Raw genomic sequence first — 18,235 nt, forward strand, 5'->3', positions numbered from 1 at the left:
AATGAAGGACTTCCTGTGTTTAAAGTTGCAGGAATATCCGCCGACCAGCCCAGTTCAAATGCAAACATCCCAACTTGGGAGGACGAATGGCTAATTCAGACCAGCTGGACTCTCCAGGGCTGGGACTGAGGAGAAAATGAAAGGAATTTATGGGAGCTTGGGCCATACTTGGAAGACTAGAGAGGCTGTGCCATTGTTATTAAAAGACTCACTCAGCTTTGATGAGAAGTTACCGGAACTTAGGTATTGAATATGACATGTCAATAGCAGATGATTTTTTGCTAACTGAATGAGAAAGAGCAGTGCTCTTTAAAATAATAATTTAAAAAGAACCAGAAGCCATATGAGGAATTATTTTATTTGTTGATTGAATTATGCCGTTTATCTGTCTGCAACTTTGAGGCTGCTTGCCTGTGAGTAAAAAGCTTCCTCTGAGAGCTTCTCCCAGGATGGTTCCAAAGCGGGGCTTCCAGACCCTTCTGGAGGACGAATGCACTTGGTGGTGTGGGGACATGAACATGTAAAAGGACTTTTCATACAATGTGTTTTGGGAGGAGCTGTGAAAAAAAATTTTTTTCAGAGATTAATGATTTCTCGTGATTAAAAAAGTATGGGTAAGCCACTGAGCAGGCCAGACTGTTTAAGGCGGAACCCCACCTGCCTGGGGAAGGGAGAGGAGGAGGATGGCTATATAGAGGATTGCTATGTTCCACAGCGTTCTATCTATGATACCATGAGGATAAATGAACAGATTGACCAGGGGTCAAAGCTTAATCAGACTTCCAAAAGCACCATGGAAAAGCTGGAGGGAAGCACTATATCCAGCAATGGGACGTTAGGGGCAGTGTCTAATGTTTTTGAATCTAGAGCGCCGGAAGGCAAAAAGCTGGATGAGAGAATCATCTTTGATGCACTAAAGCTAAGCAGTGATGTGCAGAAATCGGCACCTGCACCACCCAGGAGGCGGCCCAATGCAGAGCGCAGAGACAATGTTAACAGGAGATCGTGGAAGTCCTTCATGCCACCCAACTTCCCAGAATTTGCAGAAAGGATGGAAGCTTCTCTCAGTGAGGTTTCAGAAGTTGGTGCTTCCAACCCTTCCTTGCAAGAGAAGAAGGAATCCAAGTCTGTATTAACAGCAAGCTCTGGTCAGTTAGACCAGAGGGTGCCTCGGGCAGAGCCTGTCACTCTGCAACATGTATCCAAGTCTGTAGGTGTTTCAGAAGTGCAAGATGTGAAGAACTTAAGTGGAGACTGTCAGGACTTGAGATTTCAGCAGCACAGTGAGAGCTCTCCCTACGAATTCCTGCCTGCAGAATCAGAAGCTACAGTGGCAAGTGCTAACACAGATGTTACGCAGGAACACAGATTCTCAAGTGCAACCTGGCCCAGGGCCATGAAAAGTTTGGCTAAGGGAAGCTTCGGTGAGAAGCAGCACCCCCTTGGGGAAACAGCCTGCGCTGTAGAAATGCCGCCTCTCTCACCTTGCCTGAGTGAAGAGCTCTTGGATCCGGAATTGAATATCCTTGTAATCCCCACCCTGAGAGAGAAAACCGAGTCTGAGCTGAAGTTTGAGGAGGATGAGCGATGGATCATGATGGAGGCTGAGGAGGAGTGGGAGGAAGAGAAACTGTCAGAGAGAGGAAAGACTTCTCTGATGGCAAATGAGAACAACCTGACAGATATTGGAGAGGAGAAGGAACCAACAGACACAACAGCAGTGGCAGAGGGTGGAACTGATTGCTTAGCTGCTGCCTCGGGGATTCATGGCCACCCAGATCTCAATCAGCTTTCTTGTTGTGATAACCCACAGCCATCTCAGGACCAGTTGGCTTCTGTTCCCAGGGATACACCCCTAGATCACAGTTATGTTCTCACAGGGGAGATGGAAGACAGAACTGCTCGGGGCCTGGAGAGCCCTGTTGATGCAGAGCAGCTCTCTGACACAGACTCAGTGCAGATGTTTCTTGAACTTGAGAAGGAGTGTCTGTGTGAAGAAGCGGTCACTCCTCCAGCTGAGCTGCAGAATCAGGCCTCTGCTGAATGGCTGGCCCCATCCCAGGATGCAGAAAATTCATCTGTGATTAGTCACTTTCCAGGGGCACCCTCAGAGAAGGGACAGAATGTAAGCCTTTTAAATGTAAGCAAAAAGGACTATGCTGTTGGGTTGGATTGTGAGTATTTTAGTGCCCTGGATTCTTCTCAGGTGCCTGATGCTATGGAACTTATTGCCTCCTCTGATATTATGAGGGACGCTTCCACTGTTAACAAGGAGGAGTGTGAAAAAGTGCCTTTTAGCCCCACGACTGCAGGGGAGTTTAAGTCCAGTAACCCAGCAGACCTGGAGTCACTAGGAATGCAGGATTCAGGAGAATTGCCAAACCCTGATCACCTGGCTTCTCATGATGATTTATCAGGCTTTATTGCTTCTGAGCTGGCCAAAGAAAATGGCAGTTTGTCCCAGATAGACTGTAGTCAAACTGAGAGGAATGTGAAGTATATTGAGAGTCCTCCCCTCAGTTTTGCGCTAAATCATGAACTTGCAGATGTTACCTCAGGACCTGAAGCAGAGGTGTTCTCCTATGATTCACGTTTACTAACAGATGAGATGTGTTTGGAAAGTGAGAAAGGAGCCATTAATCCAGAAAATAATAGTGTGACATCCTTGGGAAATGTGGACCTTTGTGAATTGTGTGTGGAGAAAGTTTTTGATGAGGCAGAAGAGCTGGATTGTCAAGCCAAACTTTTGGAAGATGGAGCCCCAACACATTCTCATAAAGACTCCCCAGAGCAGGTCCCAGACAGTCTCCAGAACGAGTTTCCAGAATCAGACGTTCTGGTTAGGGAACTGAGACACAGAGATGGAGTAGGAACTGTGATTGATGGAAAGCCTGAGCTGAATGTAGCATCATGGGGAGGAACTTCACTCCAAAATATCCTTCCAGGGGAGCAAGCCACCAAGTCTAGTAATACTGAATCTGTTTTAGAGGAAAGGATGCCCATCCTCCAAGGGCTTGCCCCAACTGCTGCAGTGCCCACCCTGGAAGAGAATGTCCTGCTCGCTGCAGTGTCTGAACCACAAGGAACTGCTGTGGCTGCTGCTCTAGTGCCCTTCCCAAAGGAAGACATCCCAGCTGCCTCCGTGGTTCCCACTGAGAATGTCACAGCTGCTGCAGTGTCTGCCCCAGAGGGGATTGCTCCAGCTGCTCCAGTGTCCATCACAAAAGAGGATGACACCCCAGAAAAGCCTGCCACCCCCGCTGCTTCAGTGCCTGTCCTGGAAGAGCCCACCACCCCTGCTGCTTCAGTGCCTGTCCGGGAAGAACCCACCACTCCAGTTCCTGTAGCAGCAGCGACCTCAGAGAAGTATACTGCTCCAGCTGCTGCAGTGCCTACCCCAGAGAAGCCTGATGCCCCAGCTCCTGCAGCAACATCAGCCCCACAGGAGCCAGCTGCTCCCTGTTCTTCAGTACCTACCCTAGAGGGGTCTAGCATCTTGACTGTTGCAGTACCATCCCCAGGGGAGCCCACTGACCCAGCTCTTTCAGTACCTATCCTAGAGGAGTGTAGCATCCTGGCCGTTGCAGTCCTCACTCCAGAGGAGCCTGTTGCCCCAACTCTTGGAACACCATTGTCCCCCAAGGAGCCTGCCACCCCAGCTTCTGCAGCACCGTCATCCCCAGATGAGCTTGTTGCTCTAGCTCCCGCATTACTTACCCCAGAGGAGTCTGCCACCCCAGCTTCTGCAGCACCATTGTCCCCAGAGAAGCCTGTCGCCCTAGCTCCTGCACTTCTTACCCCAGAGGAGCCTGCCATTCCAGCTCCTGCAGCACCATCGTCTCCCAAGGAGCCTGCCACCCCAGCTTCTGCAGCACTGTTGTTCCCAGAGGAGCCTGTCACCCTAGCTCCAGCACTACCTACGCCAGAGGAGCCTGCTGCCCCAGCTCCTGCAGTACCATTGTCCCCAGAGGAGCCTACCACCCCAGCTCCTGTAATACCAACCCCAGGGGAGCCTACTGCCTCAGCTCCTGCAACACCATCATCCCCAGAGGAGCCTGCCACCCCAGCTCCTGTAATACCAACCCCAGAGGAGCCTACTGCCTCAGCTGCTACAGCACCGTCATGCCCAGAGGAGCCTGCCACCCCAGCTCCTGTAATACCAACCCCAGAGGAGCCTACTGCCTCAGCTGCTGCAGCACCACCATCCCCAGAGGAGCCTGCCAGCCCAGCTCCTGCAGTACTGTTATCCCCAGAGGAGCCTGCCATCACAGATGCTGCAGTAACAACCCTGGGGGAGCTTGCCACCCCAGCTCCTACAGTACCATTTTCCCCAGAGGAGCCTGCTGCCTCAGCTCCTACAGTTCCAACCACAGGGGAGCCTGCTGCCTCAGCCCCTGCAGCAGTATCTGCCCCATGGAAGCCCGCCTCTTTAGCTGCTGTAGTACTCGCCCCAGAAGGGCCTGCTGCCCCAGCTGTTGCAGCATTGTCCACTCCAAAGGACCCTGCTGCCCCAGCTGCTGTAGCAGTGTTTGCTCCACTAGAGTCTGAGTTCCTAGCTGCTACAGTGCTTACCCCGGAAGGGCCTGCCACCCCAGCTGCTGAAGTACCCACCCCAGAGGACCCTGCTGCCCCGGGTGCTGCAGTGCCTTCTGTGGAGGAGAACAGTTGCCCTGCTGGCACACCCTTCCTGGGAGACACTGCTCTTACTGAATCAGTGCCTATATTGGAAGAAGGAACTCCTGTTGTAGAACGGATCAAGGAGGACCTTGATTCCTCAGCATTTGGATTAAAAGAGGTGACTGGCACAGTGCTACATGGGAAAGTGCCACTGGCTGCAACTGATGGATTAAATTCAAATGAGGTAATTGTTGCCCCTTTTGTTGCCTGGAAGGGTCTGGAGAGTTAAGTGAGATTTACAAGTTCTCTAACTTGGTAGTGTTGAGAAATGGCACTGGCAGTCCTTTCCTTTATTCTTTTTGAGCCCCCTAGGATTTTAGTTTTCTGTTCTTCATTGAATTTATAGGGAAAATGTATTTTAATTTTGTCTCTATTACTCATACTCCATTTTTCATTCAGATAAGCCAAGCTCAAGGGAAAATGATGTAAACAGTTGTCAGTGCATTTTTTTCTAACGATTATTAGCATGAAAGGATCATTTGCTTTTGAAATACACAGAGATTATGTTCTTTCCTAAATCAAATTATTTGCTTATCTGTGATGTCAGTAGTTATGTAGAGGCCAGGGTGTGAGCTTTGCAGTAAAAACTAGAGTACTTCTGAATTGTTGGGAAGGTTAGATAGCCTGTCTCCAGTTTTCTCGTGTTAAGGTAGTACCCTGTGGGGATTTGAGGACAAAATGAGATAGGACATCTGGGGTACCAGGCGTGCAAGATCTGAATCACTGGCCCTTTCTCCCCTTTTTCTTCAAACGGATGTATTAGTTGATTGGAAGAATTGGTCAAAGTTGGCTGCGTGAAACCAGTGTAGAGATATTTGAATAACAGCATCTTAACATGAAAGTAGGTTTCTTAAAACCAAAGACACACCAATGCTTACAAAAATAGAGGTATTTCAGTCATTTTGTCAGACTGCCTCTGAGACTTTACATTAGTCGTTTTCCTTCAGTTACTATATAAAATAAGAGAATTGGGGTAAATATTCTCTCTCAACTATGAGTTTTCAGACATTGGAGACCTGTATGTGTTAGGAAATAGTTGAAAACAGTTTTCCACATTCTTCAGCCCTCCTAGACAAAGGAATTTGAGATCAGCAGCTTTCTATGGTTAACTGCCCAGGTGTTATTTCCTCTTTGGTAAGGAATGAAGTTAGAGGGTTAATCTAATTCAGTGGGGGAAAACTGAGTGAGGAGGAAGCTTTGATTTGATTCCATCTCCAATATCCAAATCAGTGCCACCCTCGTGGCGGGCATTCATGAATGAATGACTAGTAATCTCCTGGGATGCCCATGGCTGTGCAGGGAAGATGAGTTCCATTGCCCACCCCACTGAGAGCCAGAGTGCCAGGTAAACAGACACGTACCTCCTAGTCTCAAAGTCATGCCGGCTGCATCCTTGAGGCTGTTAATGTTGCCGAAGATCCTCCTGCCCAGCTGAGTGATAAGCTGTGTCACCTTGGGCTTTGACAGTTTTCTCGTAATGCAGTCTCCCATCAAATTAGGATGTGTCACTTTTCAAATAGATGGATTTTAGATTGATTTTTTGAGTTTTATTGAATCTGTTATTGACACCAAAGATCCCCATAACCTGTCCAAAAATAGGATGATAAGCCAGTAACAGACTAAGTTTCTTATGCTGCCATTATTGATAACAAAGTACTGCAGCAGCCAGTAAAATACAGTTATTATATTTGTCAGGAGCCAGTCACATCTGTGCAAGATTTGTTTATTTTTATTGGAAAGTCAGATTTACAGAGAGGAGAGGCAGAAAGATATTCATTCCACTGATTCACTCCACAAGTGACCGCAACAGCTGGAACTGAGCTAATCTGAAGCGAGAGTCCAGAGCCTCTTCCAAGTCTCCCATGTGGGTGCAGGGTCCCAAGGCTTTGGGTCATCCTCAACTGCTTTCCCAGGCCACAAACAGGGAGCTAGAAGGGAAATGGAGCAACTGGGGTACAAACCAGTGCCCATATGGGATCCCTGTCCATGTATGGCTAGGATTTGGCACTACGCTATGTTGGCAGGACCTGAGGGAAACTTATAAGTATCTGGGATCCGTTTCTAGATCTGCAGAATAAATATTGATAACTGGGACTTGATAGTCCATAAGAATCCCTCCAGCTTCAAGGGACAGTCATTTCCCGAGATGCTGCCTGATATTAGTGACAGAAGGAAATGGTAGCGCCCCTGCATATTGCCTGTCTTTGAAGTGGTTACTTGATGAAGTATCTGGAAGTAAGCAGATGATTGTATTTGTGTAAATAAGTGGAAGTATCTAAGCTGTAATACCAGCCAGGATCCTTAACCAGTGAAAATATTGGAAGGCCATTTTATGTGTTATTTTTATTGAAAAGTCAGATATACAGAGAGGAGGAGAGACAGAGAGGTGATCTTCTGTCCATTAATTCACTCCCCAAGTGAGCCGCAATGACCAGAATTGAGCTGATCCAAAGCCAGGAACCCAGAGCCTCTTCCAGGTCTCCCACGCAGGTGCAGGGTCCCAACGCTGCAGGGAGCTGAATGGGAAATGGGACCGGCAGGACATGAATTGGTGCACATATGGGATCCTGGCATATGCAGGGCGAGGACATTAGCCACTAGGCCACCGTGCTGGGCCCTGGAATGCCATTTTAAAAATACTTACACAAACACCATAGAGTTAGCACAGAGAATAAGGATTTGCTTACATGGTGAAGTACCCTCCCCACACACATTTTTTAAAAGATTTATTTATTTTTATTGGAAAGGCAGATATAAAGAGAGGAGAGACAGAGAAGAATATCTTCCATCCAATGGTTCACTTCCCAGGTGGCCACAATAGTCAAAGCTGAGCCAATCCGAAGCCAGAGGCCAGGAGCTCTTCCAGGTCTCCCACGTGGGTGCAGGGTCCCAAGGCTTTGGGCTGCCCTCAGCTGCATTCCCAGGCCATAGGCAGGGAACTGGATAGGAAGTGGGGTTGCTAGAAATAGAACCAGTGCCTATATGGGATCCCGGCACGTTCAAGGCAAGGACCTTAACCACTACGCTATCGCACTGGGCCCTTTCTCCCCAATTTTGATATTGTTTACATAGTTGAGGTGGACGCACACCCATGTGGGTCTCCAGTTAGTGTGGGGAGGGTCAAGGTGTAGAGGAAGATGAGGGAGACAAATGTTTCTTTCTTTTTCCTTTTTTTTAACCTCCTCTGTCCACTGAGGGGGACAGGAAAGAGCACCTGGGGAAGGGAACCATTACTGGATGAAGACTTAGAGATTTCTAATGTTCCCAGGGTGTCACTGGAATGGCTCTGATGGTTGTGAGATGTCATTGCCTTCATCGTACCAGGGTTGAGAAAATCTCTCCAAGGCCTGTTGGCTGACCAAATCCACCTTAGTGCATCCACAGACCCAGACACGTGCTGCCAAGCTTGGCCAGGAGAATTGCCCAACCTGTTCTGCTTCCCATCCTCTGATGAGGCATTTGATATCTCTTTCTGGCCTGGAGGAGCTGGCTGTCTCACACCCCGTGTGGATCTGGGCATGCTGTCCATTGCATGGGCATCAGCAACTAAGGAGGCCCAACCCCAATACGTGCACTCCAGTGTTGGACCACATATTTGTGATTTTCTGTATGGTCAGGTTTTGAGAAAGGTGATGTAGTTGGGGAATCCCTCAAGAAACTCCACGTGGGGTGGCCTCAGACTTGACTGTTGTATGCGCTAGCCAGTGCAGGATCAGGTTCAGTCTGTCAGCCTCACCAGCCAGCACATATACTGGTGCATGCAGCTGCCAGGTCAGTTCTGCTCCTAGCCCTGTCTCTCATGAGAACTGACGGGTACTACAGCCTCGTCCAGCCCACCATAGGCCAGGTCTTCACACTCACCAGCTCTGGCCTATCAGGGTATCCCCATGTAACTCCCCACCAGACCCACCCCCAGCCCCAGTTTTTGCACACGCTGGCATATGCTGTTGCCAGTTCTGGCACAGCCCACATCCCATCTGGCTCTCATGCGCATCCATGAGTGCTGTAGCTTAGCTCAGCCCAACCCACCCCTGAATCCGACCCACACATAATGCCATTGGGTGCTGATGCATGTTCCAGCCTGACTCACCTCCAGCCCTGGCTTTCATGCTAACCAGCAGGAGCTCCAGCTTAGTTGGGAAGTGCAACTAGTGAAGTATATATATTTTTTTAAGATTTACTTATTTTTATTGGTAAGGCAAATAAGATTTTATGGAGAGGAGAGATAGGTCTTCCATCCACTGGTTCACCAAATGGTGGCAACAGCCAAAGCTGAGTTGATCTGAAGCCAGGAGTCCAGAGCTGCTTCTGGGTCTCCCACATGGGTGCAAGGTCCCAAGGCTTTGGGCCATCCTTGACTGCTTTCCCAGGCAATCAGCAGGGAACTGGATGGGAAGTAGAACATCTGGGACTCAAACTATCACCCACAAGGGATCCTGGCATTTGCAAGATGAGGATTTAGGTATTGCATCAGGCCCAGTGAAGTATTTTTTTAAGAAGCTTTTGCCAAATGAAGAGATGTTTGAATTTCAACTCTTCCATTTTTACAGGGTTCCCAGAGGCAGTTGAACCTGTCATGTTGATACATGGACACTTAGAACTCAGTGATCCTATCTATCACATGGTGAATAAACTGTTGTACACCCTGTGTATATGTATGTACAAATGCAGATACTCACGTGATTAAAATAAGTGAAAACTAAGAATAGCCATGAGGACAGGATTGATGAGGAAAGAACAGGTGTCAGGGCATAGTAAGGTAGGAGACAGTGCTACATTCTGGGACTGATAGGTTTGAGATGCCTATGATTTGTTTGCATGAAGATATTAAAGCAGCTGAATATACAGGGATATACAGGAAGTTTTTGGTAAATGTTTATTGTGTTGCAAAAAAAAAAAAAACCTTGAAATTCCTGCATAGTTTCTCATGGTACTTTTTTGAACATGCATCAAATGCATGGAGTTTTTTCTTTTATTGGATGGATTTGAAAGTCAAAGCAACAGAAAGAGGGAGAGCTGGAGAGATGACTTCCAACCACTGGTTCAGCCAGATCTGATTGAGGCCAGCGCCAGAGCTGGAGTCTCCATCCGTGTTTTCCCACATAAGTGGCAAGAGCCTAAGCTCCTGGGTCATTTTCAGTTGCCTTTCTTGGGAATGTGCTATATATATTTAAGTCTTAAAAGATTCATTCATTTTCATTTAAAGACAGAAAAGGTCTTCCATGCTTTTCAGTCTCCAAATAGCCACAATGGCTGGAGCTGAACTGATCCAAAGATGGGAGCCAGGAGCTTCCATGTCTTCATGTGAGTGCAGGGCCCTAAGGCCGTGGACCATTCTTTGCTGCTTTTGCATGCCAAAAACAGAGTTGGATCAGAAGAGTAGCAGCCAGGACACGCACAGGTGTTCATAGGGAATGCCAGTGCCACGGGGTAGAGGATTAGCCTTCCAGCCCCATAAACTTTTTTTTAAGATTTGTTTTGTTTGTTTTGATAGCAGGGTGGCAGAGAGAGAGAGAGAGTGAGTGAAAATGAGAAAGAGATCTTCCATCTGGTTCTCTCTCCCAGTGGCCACATTGGCCAGTGCTGCACCAAGCTAATGCCAGGAGCCTAGAATCCAACTATGTCTCTCAAATGGGTGATAGGGAACCAAGTACATGGGGACATCTTCACTGCTTCCCCAGACTCATTAGCAGGGAGCTGGAGCTTGAACCAGCACTCTTTGTGGGATTCAAGCATTACAAGAGGTGGGTTCATCCACTTTGTCATAAAACTGGTCCTTCTGTGAACAGTTTGAACTACTCTCATACAGATTTGAAACTCAGAAGTGTTATGAATTGAGAGTCAGAAGTATTTACATAGATTAGTATCTATGAGTAAAGCTATGGTAATGGATGGAATTACCTAGAAAGAACAGAATTGAGAAGAGGGCCTTGAACTGACGATCTGTCCACATCCCTAACACCCCTAAACTCCAGCATGTGAAGGTCCAGAAGAGAAAGAGAACACAAGACATTAAAGAATCGGGCTAGTGCAGAGGCTCAACAGGCTGATCTTCCACCTGTGGGACCGTCATTCGCTATAGGCACTGGTTCATGTCCTGGCTACTCAAATCTGATGCAACTGTCTGCTATGGCCTGGGAAGGCAGAGGACGGTGGCCAAAGTCATCCTGTGTGCACCTATGTGGGAGACCCAGAAGAAACTCCAGGTTTCTGCGAGTGTTACTCGAGTGGTGGATGGGTTAGACTGACAGACTGTGGGAGGTATAACAGCCTGTGACCCTAAGCTTGCTGCATAATTATCCCGATTCGGAGCCTCATGGAGTGAATCCTTACATTTAGCCAGAGGCTTTCCCTTCCGCTGGCTGTGTCTGTGTCCCCTGCATCTTATTGCACTAAGATATTGCTGGCTTCATTCGGTAAGAGGTGACATATTCCATCTGTCCTCACAGGGGCTCATTGTGCTTTCTGCATAGGTTTTATTGCCTGTGGGTTGTCTGTGTTGGCCTCACACTGTCCAGAGGTGTAGGTGCTTTCTGTAGAACTTGGCCTGAAGTGTTGTGCCACTTGCTTTTCTTTCCATCCTTTGCAGGAAGAAGGAATTTTTAAAAATCTGAAAGTACTGGTTTTGCCAGTACTTGGCAAATTTGGAAGTTGTCAGAAGGAAAAAGTATCTCCAATTTTATTTTCTTTAATGTTCTGTTTACTTGTGTTCATAATGAGGATCTGGATAAATGGTTCTTTGGAGGTGCTTTAATATAATTTTTAACTTTGAAAAATATGAGACACATATACCCATTGTTTTTGTCAACTTAATCCATGGAATGGAAATAAGAAACAAAGCAATAGCTTATGCAACTACAGAAAACATGCATAAAGTAAATCTAAATTTAAAGGTGGATTGGCTCTGTTGTATTAGGCATTGGTGTGGTATTGAAATGTGTTTTACTGTTCTGCATCCTGTCTAGCGCACTGGGATTTCCTGCCCTGATGCAGGTGCGTGCTGTCCATCTGTGATCCAGTGAAATAGGCCCTAGTCGTATGGGGCTGTTGACCATATAAAATGTGGTTAGTGGTGACTAAGCCACTGAATCGTTAGTTTAAATTGAATTCCAGTAACGTGTTGTTGAAATATAGGTAATGGCTACCATATTGGGCAGCACAGAAAGAATTTAAATAGCAGTCATAGTATGAGACAGGATTTGACTGTTGGGTAAAAAGGGCCCTTCGTTGTGGACTTGATGCCTTCCCTTTATCCCTTTGGTTTTTTTGCCAGTCCTTTCTTACCTCCACTGTGGCTGATTACCACCGTGATTTTACTGTACCAAAGCAACTTTGAACTCAGGAACTCGCCCCTCCCCTTTCTATTCTGATTTTTCTTCAATGAAAGCATCTTTAATGTTACAAAATGGAATTATAGCATTTGCATTTTCTAGGAATCATGTTACCAAAGAAAGTCATGTTGGCTAACATGGCCCATCACTGCTGCTTCCCTGGGAGTGTGTTAGTAGGAAGCTGGCTTGGACACTGGAGCCAGGTATTGAACCCAAGAATTGTGACAGGAGAGGCACGCATTCAATGAACATGCTAACCACCATCCAAATGTCGGCCCCACGTTAATTTTCTCTTGAACTTTTGAAGCCTCTCTCATATCTGCTTCTGATTTTTGAGTATATGTCTGAAGTTGTTTAGGACACTTCTCAGCAATAGTGGTTCATTTCCCTTTGTATTCAAAGAAATACTGTTTCAAGATTATTAGCTGTGTGTGGTCTGTGGCCTTGGAACAGAGTGTCATTAAATGGTCCCAAGAGGATTAAGCTATGAGGTTGGAGGTTTTCACATTGTTAATATGTTTAGACTAAACAGTTATTAGTTCTTGTCAGAGAAGAGCATTGCCTGTTATCAGTGGTAAGTTAAGGCTATCCTCTACAGTATTTTTCATCTGAAATTATTTGCTATCATTTTTCCCTGTTGGGATTCATATGCATTGCACTTTTCAGTATCTTAAAGCTGATACTTCTATTCCTTAGAGCTTTCTACACTAAAAATTGAAGAAAATGTAAAACCCCATGAGTGTTGTAACTCTTTGTGATAGCATGTCCATAGGAGGACGTAGCAAAATATGAAGCCCCATGTTCCCTCGATACTTCACCATGCAAATGGCTTGTTTTTCCTTTTTATTTCTGGTCCTCCTCCATTGAATTTTAAATCTTTCAAGGATGATAACGGCCTGTTGATCAAATCTTTGGCTTGCATTTACTCAGATGTTTCAGAAAGAACAAGTGGATCCTCTTCAGATGAAGCTGCAGCAGGTGAATGGACTTGGCCAGGGATTAATTCAGAGTGCTGGAAAGAACTGTGACGTGCAGGGTTTGGAACATGATATGGAAGAGATCAATGCTCGATGGAATACACTGAACAAGAAGGTGAGTGGGAAGGCAGGGTAGCAAGTGTACTGGGAACAGGAGGCATACAAAAGGGACATCTAAGCCTACAGTCCCTGGAAACTGAAAGCAATACAAATTCAGCAGTTATAATTTATAGCTAATAAAAAGGAGTAGTAGTAATCCAAAAACTACTCTCCCCTTTCTCATACTAAATCTTTATTTCTGTGCTGCAGGTTGCACAAAGAATTGCACAGCTACAGGAGGCTTTATTGCATTGTGGGAAATTTCAAGATGCCTTGGAGCCATTGCTCAGCTGGTTGGCAGACACTGAGGAGCTCATAGCAAATCAGAAACCTCCATCTGCTGAGTATAAAGTGGTGAAAGCACAGATCCAAGAACAGAAGGTGAGTGAGAGTGTTGGGACAGCGAAGTGTGACAGCTGAAGGGAGCGGTAGACAACATGTTTGATTCAAGTTTGAGTGTATGAGTTTTAGTACAGTCCTAATCTGCTTTGTCACCCTGTAAGGAAAGGTAGAAATTTACTTCTGTCATCTTAATCTATGAGTATACTGTGGCATGTATTAGATTGAATAGTTTTACTTGTTCATGAATTCTGTGTCAGTGTGTTAGCCATAGCTTCACGTTTACAAGTTTTTTAGTGCTTTCAAGATCAGCAGTATTGCAAATAATGTTGTATTTCATGTTCAAGATCCTGTATTTTTGTTGGTTAATTTCTATTTCAGTGCATTTCCCTTTCAAAAAAAGTTTATGCTGAAAGATTTTTTTTCCAGCTTTACTGAGGTATAATGGCAAAACTGTATATATCCACAGTGTACAATATGTTTTAGTATATATACACATTACAAAATGGCTACTATAATTAGGCTAATTAATATAGCTGTCACCTCACATCTTATTCATGTTTTGATATGCTTTTCTGTTGAGGTTCAGAGGAGTTCCTTGCTAGTCACCTAATTCACTGCTCCACTTAAAAACCTTAATGTGAAAAGCTTACGTGGGTGGTAGAAACTTGGCACATCTTATGGTTTTGCCTCTAGGATGAAGAAAACTTCTGGTACTCATTTAAGCTTAGGGTTTGGCGAATCGGGGTTTGGCTTTTGTTGTTTCTTGCTGTTTTGAATCCACATTACCACTTTTCATTCCTTCTAATCGTGCGCGATAGCTGCTCCAACGGCTCCTAGATGACCGAAAAGCCACAGTTGATATGCTTCAAGCAGAAGGAGGCCGAATCGCTCAATCCGCAGAGCTGGCCGACAGAGAAAAGATCACTGGACAGCTGGAAAGTCTTGAAAGTAGGTGGACAGAACTGCTCGGCAAGGCTGCGGCCAGGTGAGTAAAGGGTCGGCAGTAGTGGGTCCGAAACTTGCTTTGTCTTGTTCTCGACTTGCTGTTGCAGAAATGTGCTAAAAGCTCCTAGACAACTCATACCATGCTTTGGTATGTGTTTTATGCCTTTCATTTGAGTAATACATTCTTAGACATGATTCTCATAAACAGAATCACTGTGAGGAAATGAATGAGAGCTCCTGGTACAATTCCGAGGACTGGACGATCCATCGCTCTATGTTGTGCTGAGCTGTAATCAAGGCTCCACGTGACAGACACAGATTTCTACCATCCAGCCAAGTTTCTAAGTTTTTCAAACAAATTTTTCCCTCTTCATCTGTCTAAATAATGCTCTTGATACTTGGAATTGAAATTTGTCTTATTTCTTTGAGCTTAGCCTCACATTAAAGGTTTTTGCCACCAGGGGTTTGTACTGTTAAAGCTCTGAGCATCCAAGACATGCATAAGTGAACATTCATCAGTAAAGTGGTCAGGAGCAAGGCAATGGACTTCCTCCTCGGAGAAGTGCTTTCCCTTTCCGTAATTACAGATAATACTCATGTCGCTAAGTCACTTAGGTATCTTTACGTTTTTATTGTCCCCAGTTTTAAGAACAAATGGCAGCTAATCAGAAATCAATTAAGAGAATAATATGATTGATCATTTATTGTTGTATTCTCTAGGTTTTCTGGGTATCTAATGGCAATCTTCAAGTAACTCCCTCCTTAGTCTCTCTTTTTCACCTGCATGTAACTTGCCTGTTTCAGACACATGAAGTACACCTTGCCTGTAGCAGTGCAAGAGACAAAATTGAAAGAACTTTACTTGCTTTTATTTACACATTTGCAGTTTTTTCCCCCTTTTTCTGTATTTTTTTAAATTAATGGAGCCATTAATCTTTTAGTTACTTAGGCCTAGAACCTCAACCACTTTTACTGCTCTTCATCCTTGTTTCGGGCCACACAGCTATCAGAATGCAAAGTTCTGAACATCCTGTGTCCTGGTCATCTGTTTCTCTGATTGCCATTCTCCTTCTGAGCTCTCACCTGGGCTGTTGAGGGAGCTGCTTTTGCTAGCATCCAGCTGTAGGTGAACCTTTTTTGATTTCCTATAGCCAAGAAAGTAAAATCCAAACTTTTTAGCTCAATATTTAGTCATCTACCACTTGACCCTAACCTACCATTCCTAGTTTCCCCTATTATTATTATTAAAGACTTATTTATTTATTTGAGAGGAAGAATTTCAAAGAAAGGAGGGTGAGACAGACATCTCCATGCACTGCCTCACTCTCCAAATGGCCAGAGCTGGGCTGGGCTGAAGCCAGGAGCCAAGAGCCACTCCCACATGGTCCTTGGGCCATCTCATGCTACTTTCTCAGGCACATTAATGGGCAGCTGGATTGGAGATAGAGTAGCCAGGACCAGAACTGGTATGCCAGTACTGCAGGCAGAAGCTTAAGCTACTATCTTGGTGACAACTCCTGGGCCAGTATTTTAAAGAGAAATACCAAGAGTAGTTTCATTTGTTACAGATATTCCAAAGACTTATTTGGGAGCTGATGTAGTGACTCAGTAGGCTAATTCTCAGCCTGCTAGCACTGGCATGCCAAATGGGCACCAATTCTAGTCCTAGCTGCTTCACTGCCAATCCAGCTGCCTGCTTGTGGCCTGGAAGAGCAGAAGAGGATGGCTCAAGTCCTTGGAACCTTGCATGCATGCGGGAAGCCGGGAGGAAGCTCCTGACTTTGGATCAACTCCGCGTCAGCCATTGCAGTCATTTGGCGAGGGAACCAGCCTCTTTCTCTCTGTAAATCTGCCTCTCAAATACAAAGACGTAAATCCTCCCCATAAAAGAAGCTTATTTGGATGCTTTAATTTTCGGTATTTGATACATGTGAATACTTGCCTGGCAGGGGAGATACATGTGAATTATTTTGGCCCATTTCTTATACCCTACATCTCAACTATATTGAGTTTGTCATACTTTAGGATTCCAAAGCCTGATGGTTGGGATCCAGGAAAGGAATTCTAGTTCTTAGAATCTATTACCTTTGCTCTGCAGACAATGTCTTCACTTAAAGAGAAAATAGCACGGAGAGAAAAATGAAGACTGATGATGTTTTGACTTCTTTAAACTTAATTTTGATCATGTGTTCAGGGGATACAGGCGCTACATTCCATTTTGGTACATGTCCATGATGTATAAGGACAAAAAGTGTTAGAACATTGGATCATGACCCACGTGATACTATTGCTGTTCACCGGGTGATAGGACGGGAATGTCTTTAAGCCTTCAGGGTTGGGTTCCTCTTAAACAATAATGGAGTAATAATTCTGCCCCATTACAAAGTTATGATAAGATTGCAGAGAGGTTATGTTTAACAGCAAAATGCTACGTAATGTGTGTTCTGTTTCCTATTGGTATTTGAACTGTATCTCCTGAAAACTCTTCTTTGAGTGTTTTACTATTATTAGTCTTATTGTAACTTTCTGCTTGAGCAGCTTGTTCTATATATTTGTGTAGGCAAAAACAGCTGGAAGATATCCTGGTTCTGGCCAAACAATTCCACGAAACAGCTGAGCCTATTTCTGACTTCTTATCTGTCACAGAGAAAAAGCTTGCTAACTCAGAACCTGTTGGCACTCAGACTGCCAAAATACAGCAGCAGATCATTCGGCACAAGGTAGGAAGTGGTTACAGTAAGTGAAGTCATAGTGCTAGACCTTAGGAAATTACCTCCTATGTTCTGAAAGATGTGTTTCAACTTGAAAGTAATGGCAAATTATTAGCTAGAAAAATCACATCCTTTAAGTAAAAATAGAAATTGACTCACAGGTTGCCATCCAAGAAAATAGCGTTTGTTCCCCAATTTTTATGTTATTTTTGTAATATGTGAATTTTTTGAGATTTAATTTCTTATATCATTTGTTACTCATTGGTCCATGTTTGCTTTTCAGTTACTTTGTTTCTGTTTTTTCTCATTTTTTTTTCCCATCTGGATTTCCAGGCTCTGGAGGAAGAAATAGAGAACCATGCAACAGATGTGCACCAGGCAGTCAAAACTGGGCAGTCCCTCTCCTCCCTGACATGTCCTGCGGAACAGGGTGTGCTGTCAGAAAAGCTAGACTCTTTGCAGACCCGATACACTGAGATTCAGGACCGGTGTTGTCGGAAAGCAGCCCTGCTTGAGCAAGCCCTGTCTAACGCTAGACTGTTCGGGGAGGATGAGGTGGAGGTGCTCAACTGGCTGGCTGAGGTTGAGGACAAGCTCAGTTCAGTGTTCGTAAAGGATTACAGACAGGAAGTCCTGCAAAAACAGCATGCTGACCACCTGGTATTCATGTTTTCCATTCTTATTGGTTATGTTGCTAAGTTACAATTTTGATTTCTACTTTCCGTTTCTTTTCTTCTTCATTCTGAACCCTTTGACTTTATTTTATACACAAGTGCATACTTTATAGACTTGGTGTTAAATACTAATCCTTTTTTGGATGAGCCAGTGGAAATAGTTGTATTTGACAAGCTAAGAATAGCTCTAGAAAGTGATACAAAGTGTAGTCAGAGGCTGTCTCAGCCTCAATTTGTGATTAACATCATTAGGTCATGTATCCCTGAGTGTCCACATGCAGGTTTCTTTTTTTATTTTTATTTTTTATTGGAAAGGCAGATGTACAGAGAGGACAAGAGACAGAGAAAAAGATCTTCCATCCACTGATTCACTCCCCAAGTGGCCGCAATGGCTGGTGCTACACTGATCTGAAGCCAGGAGCCTGGAACTTCTTTCCAGGTCTCCCACATGGGTGCAGGGTCCCAAGGCTTTGGGCTGT

General features: G+C 45.1%; 1 protein-coding gene across 10 annotated transcripts in view; it reads left to right on the plus strand.

The window, feature by feature from the left end:
- Positions 1-18,235, plus strand: part of MACF1 (microtubule actin crosslinking factor 1) — a 388,597-nt gene that overhangs the window by 317,845 nt on the left and 52,517 nt on the right. For 9 of the 10 annotated variants that reach the window (XM_058679238.1, XM_058679296.1, XM_058679275.1 and 6 more), the window contains 5 exons: positions 12,939-13,100; positions 13,295-13,465; positions 14,245-14,411; positions 16,932-17,091; positions 17,416-17,742. In XM_058679238.1, coding sequence (XP_058535221.1) covers positions 12,939-13,100; positions 13,295-13,465; positions 14,245-14,411; positions 16,932-17,091; positions 17,416-17,742 — 987 coding nt within the window. Of the gene's footprint in view, positions 1-601; positions 4,862-12,938; positions 13,101-13,294; positions 13,466-14,244; positions 14,412-16,931; positions 17,092-17,415; positions 17,743-18,235 lie in introns of those variants that run through there. The other variant, XM_058679290.1, reaches the window with a different exon arrangement.

This window comes from Ochotona princeps, chromosome 2, assembly GCF_030435755.1.
Source record: "Ochotona princeps isolate mOchPri1 chromosome 2, mOchPri1.hap1, whole genome shotgun sequence".
In the NCBI taxonomy this organism is placed as follows: Eukaryota; Metazoa; Chordata; class Mammalia; order Lagomorpha; family Ochotonidae; genus Ochotona; species Ochotona princeps.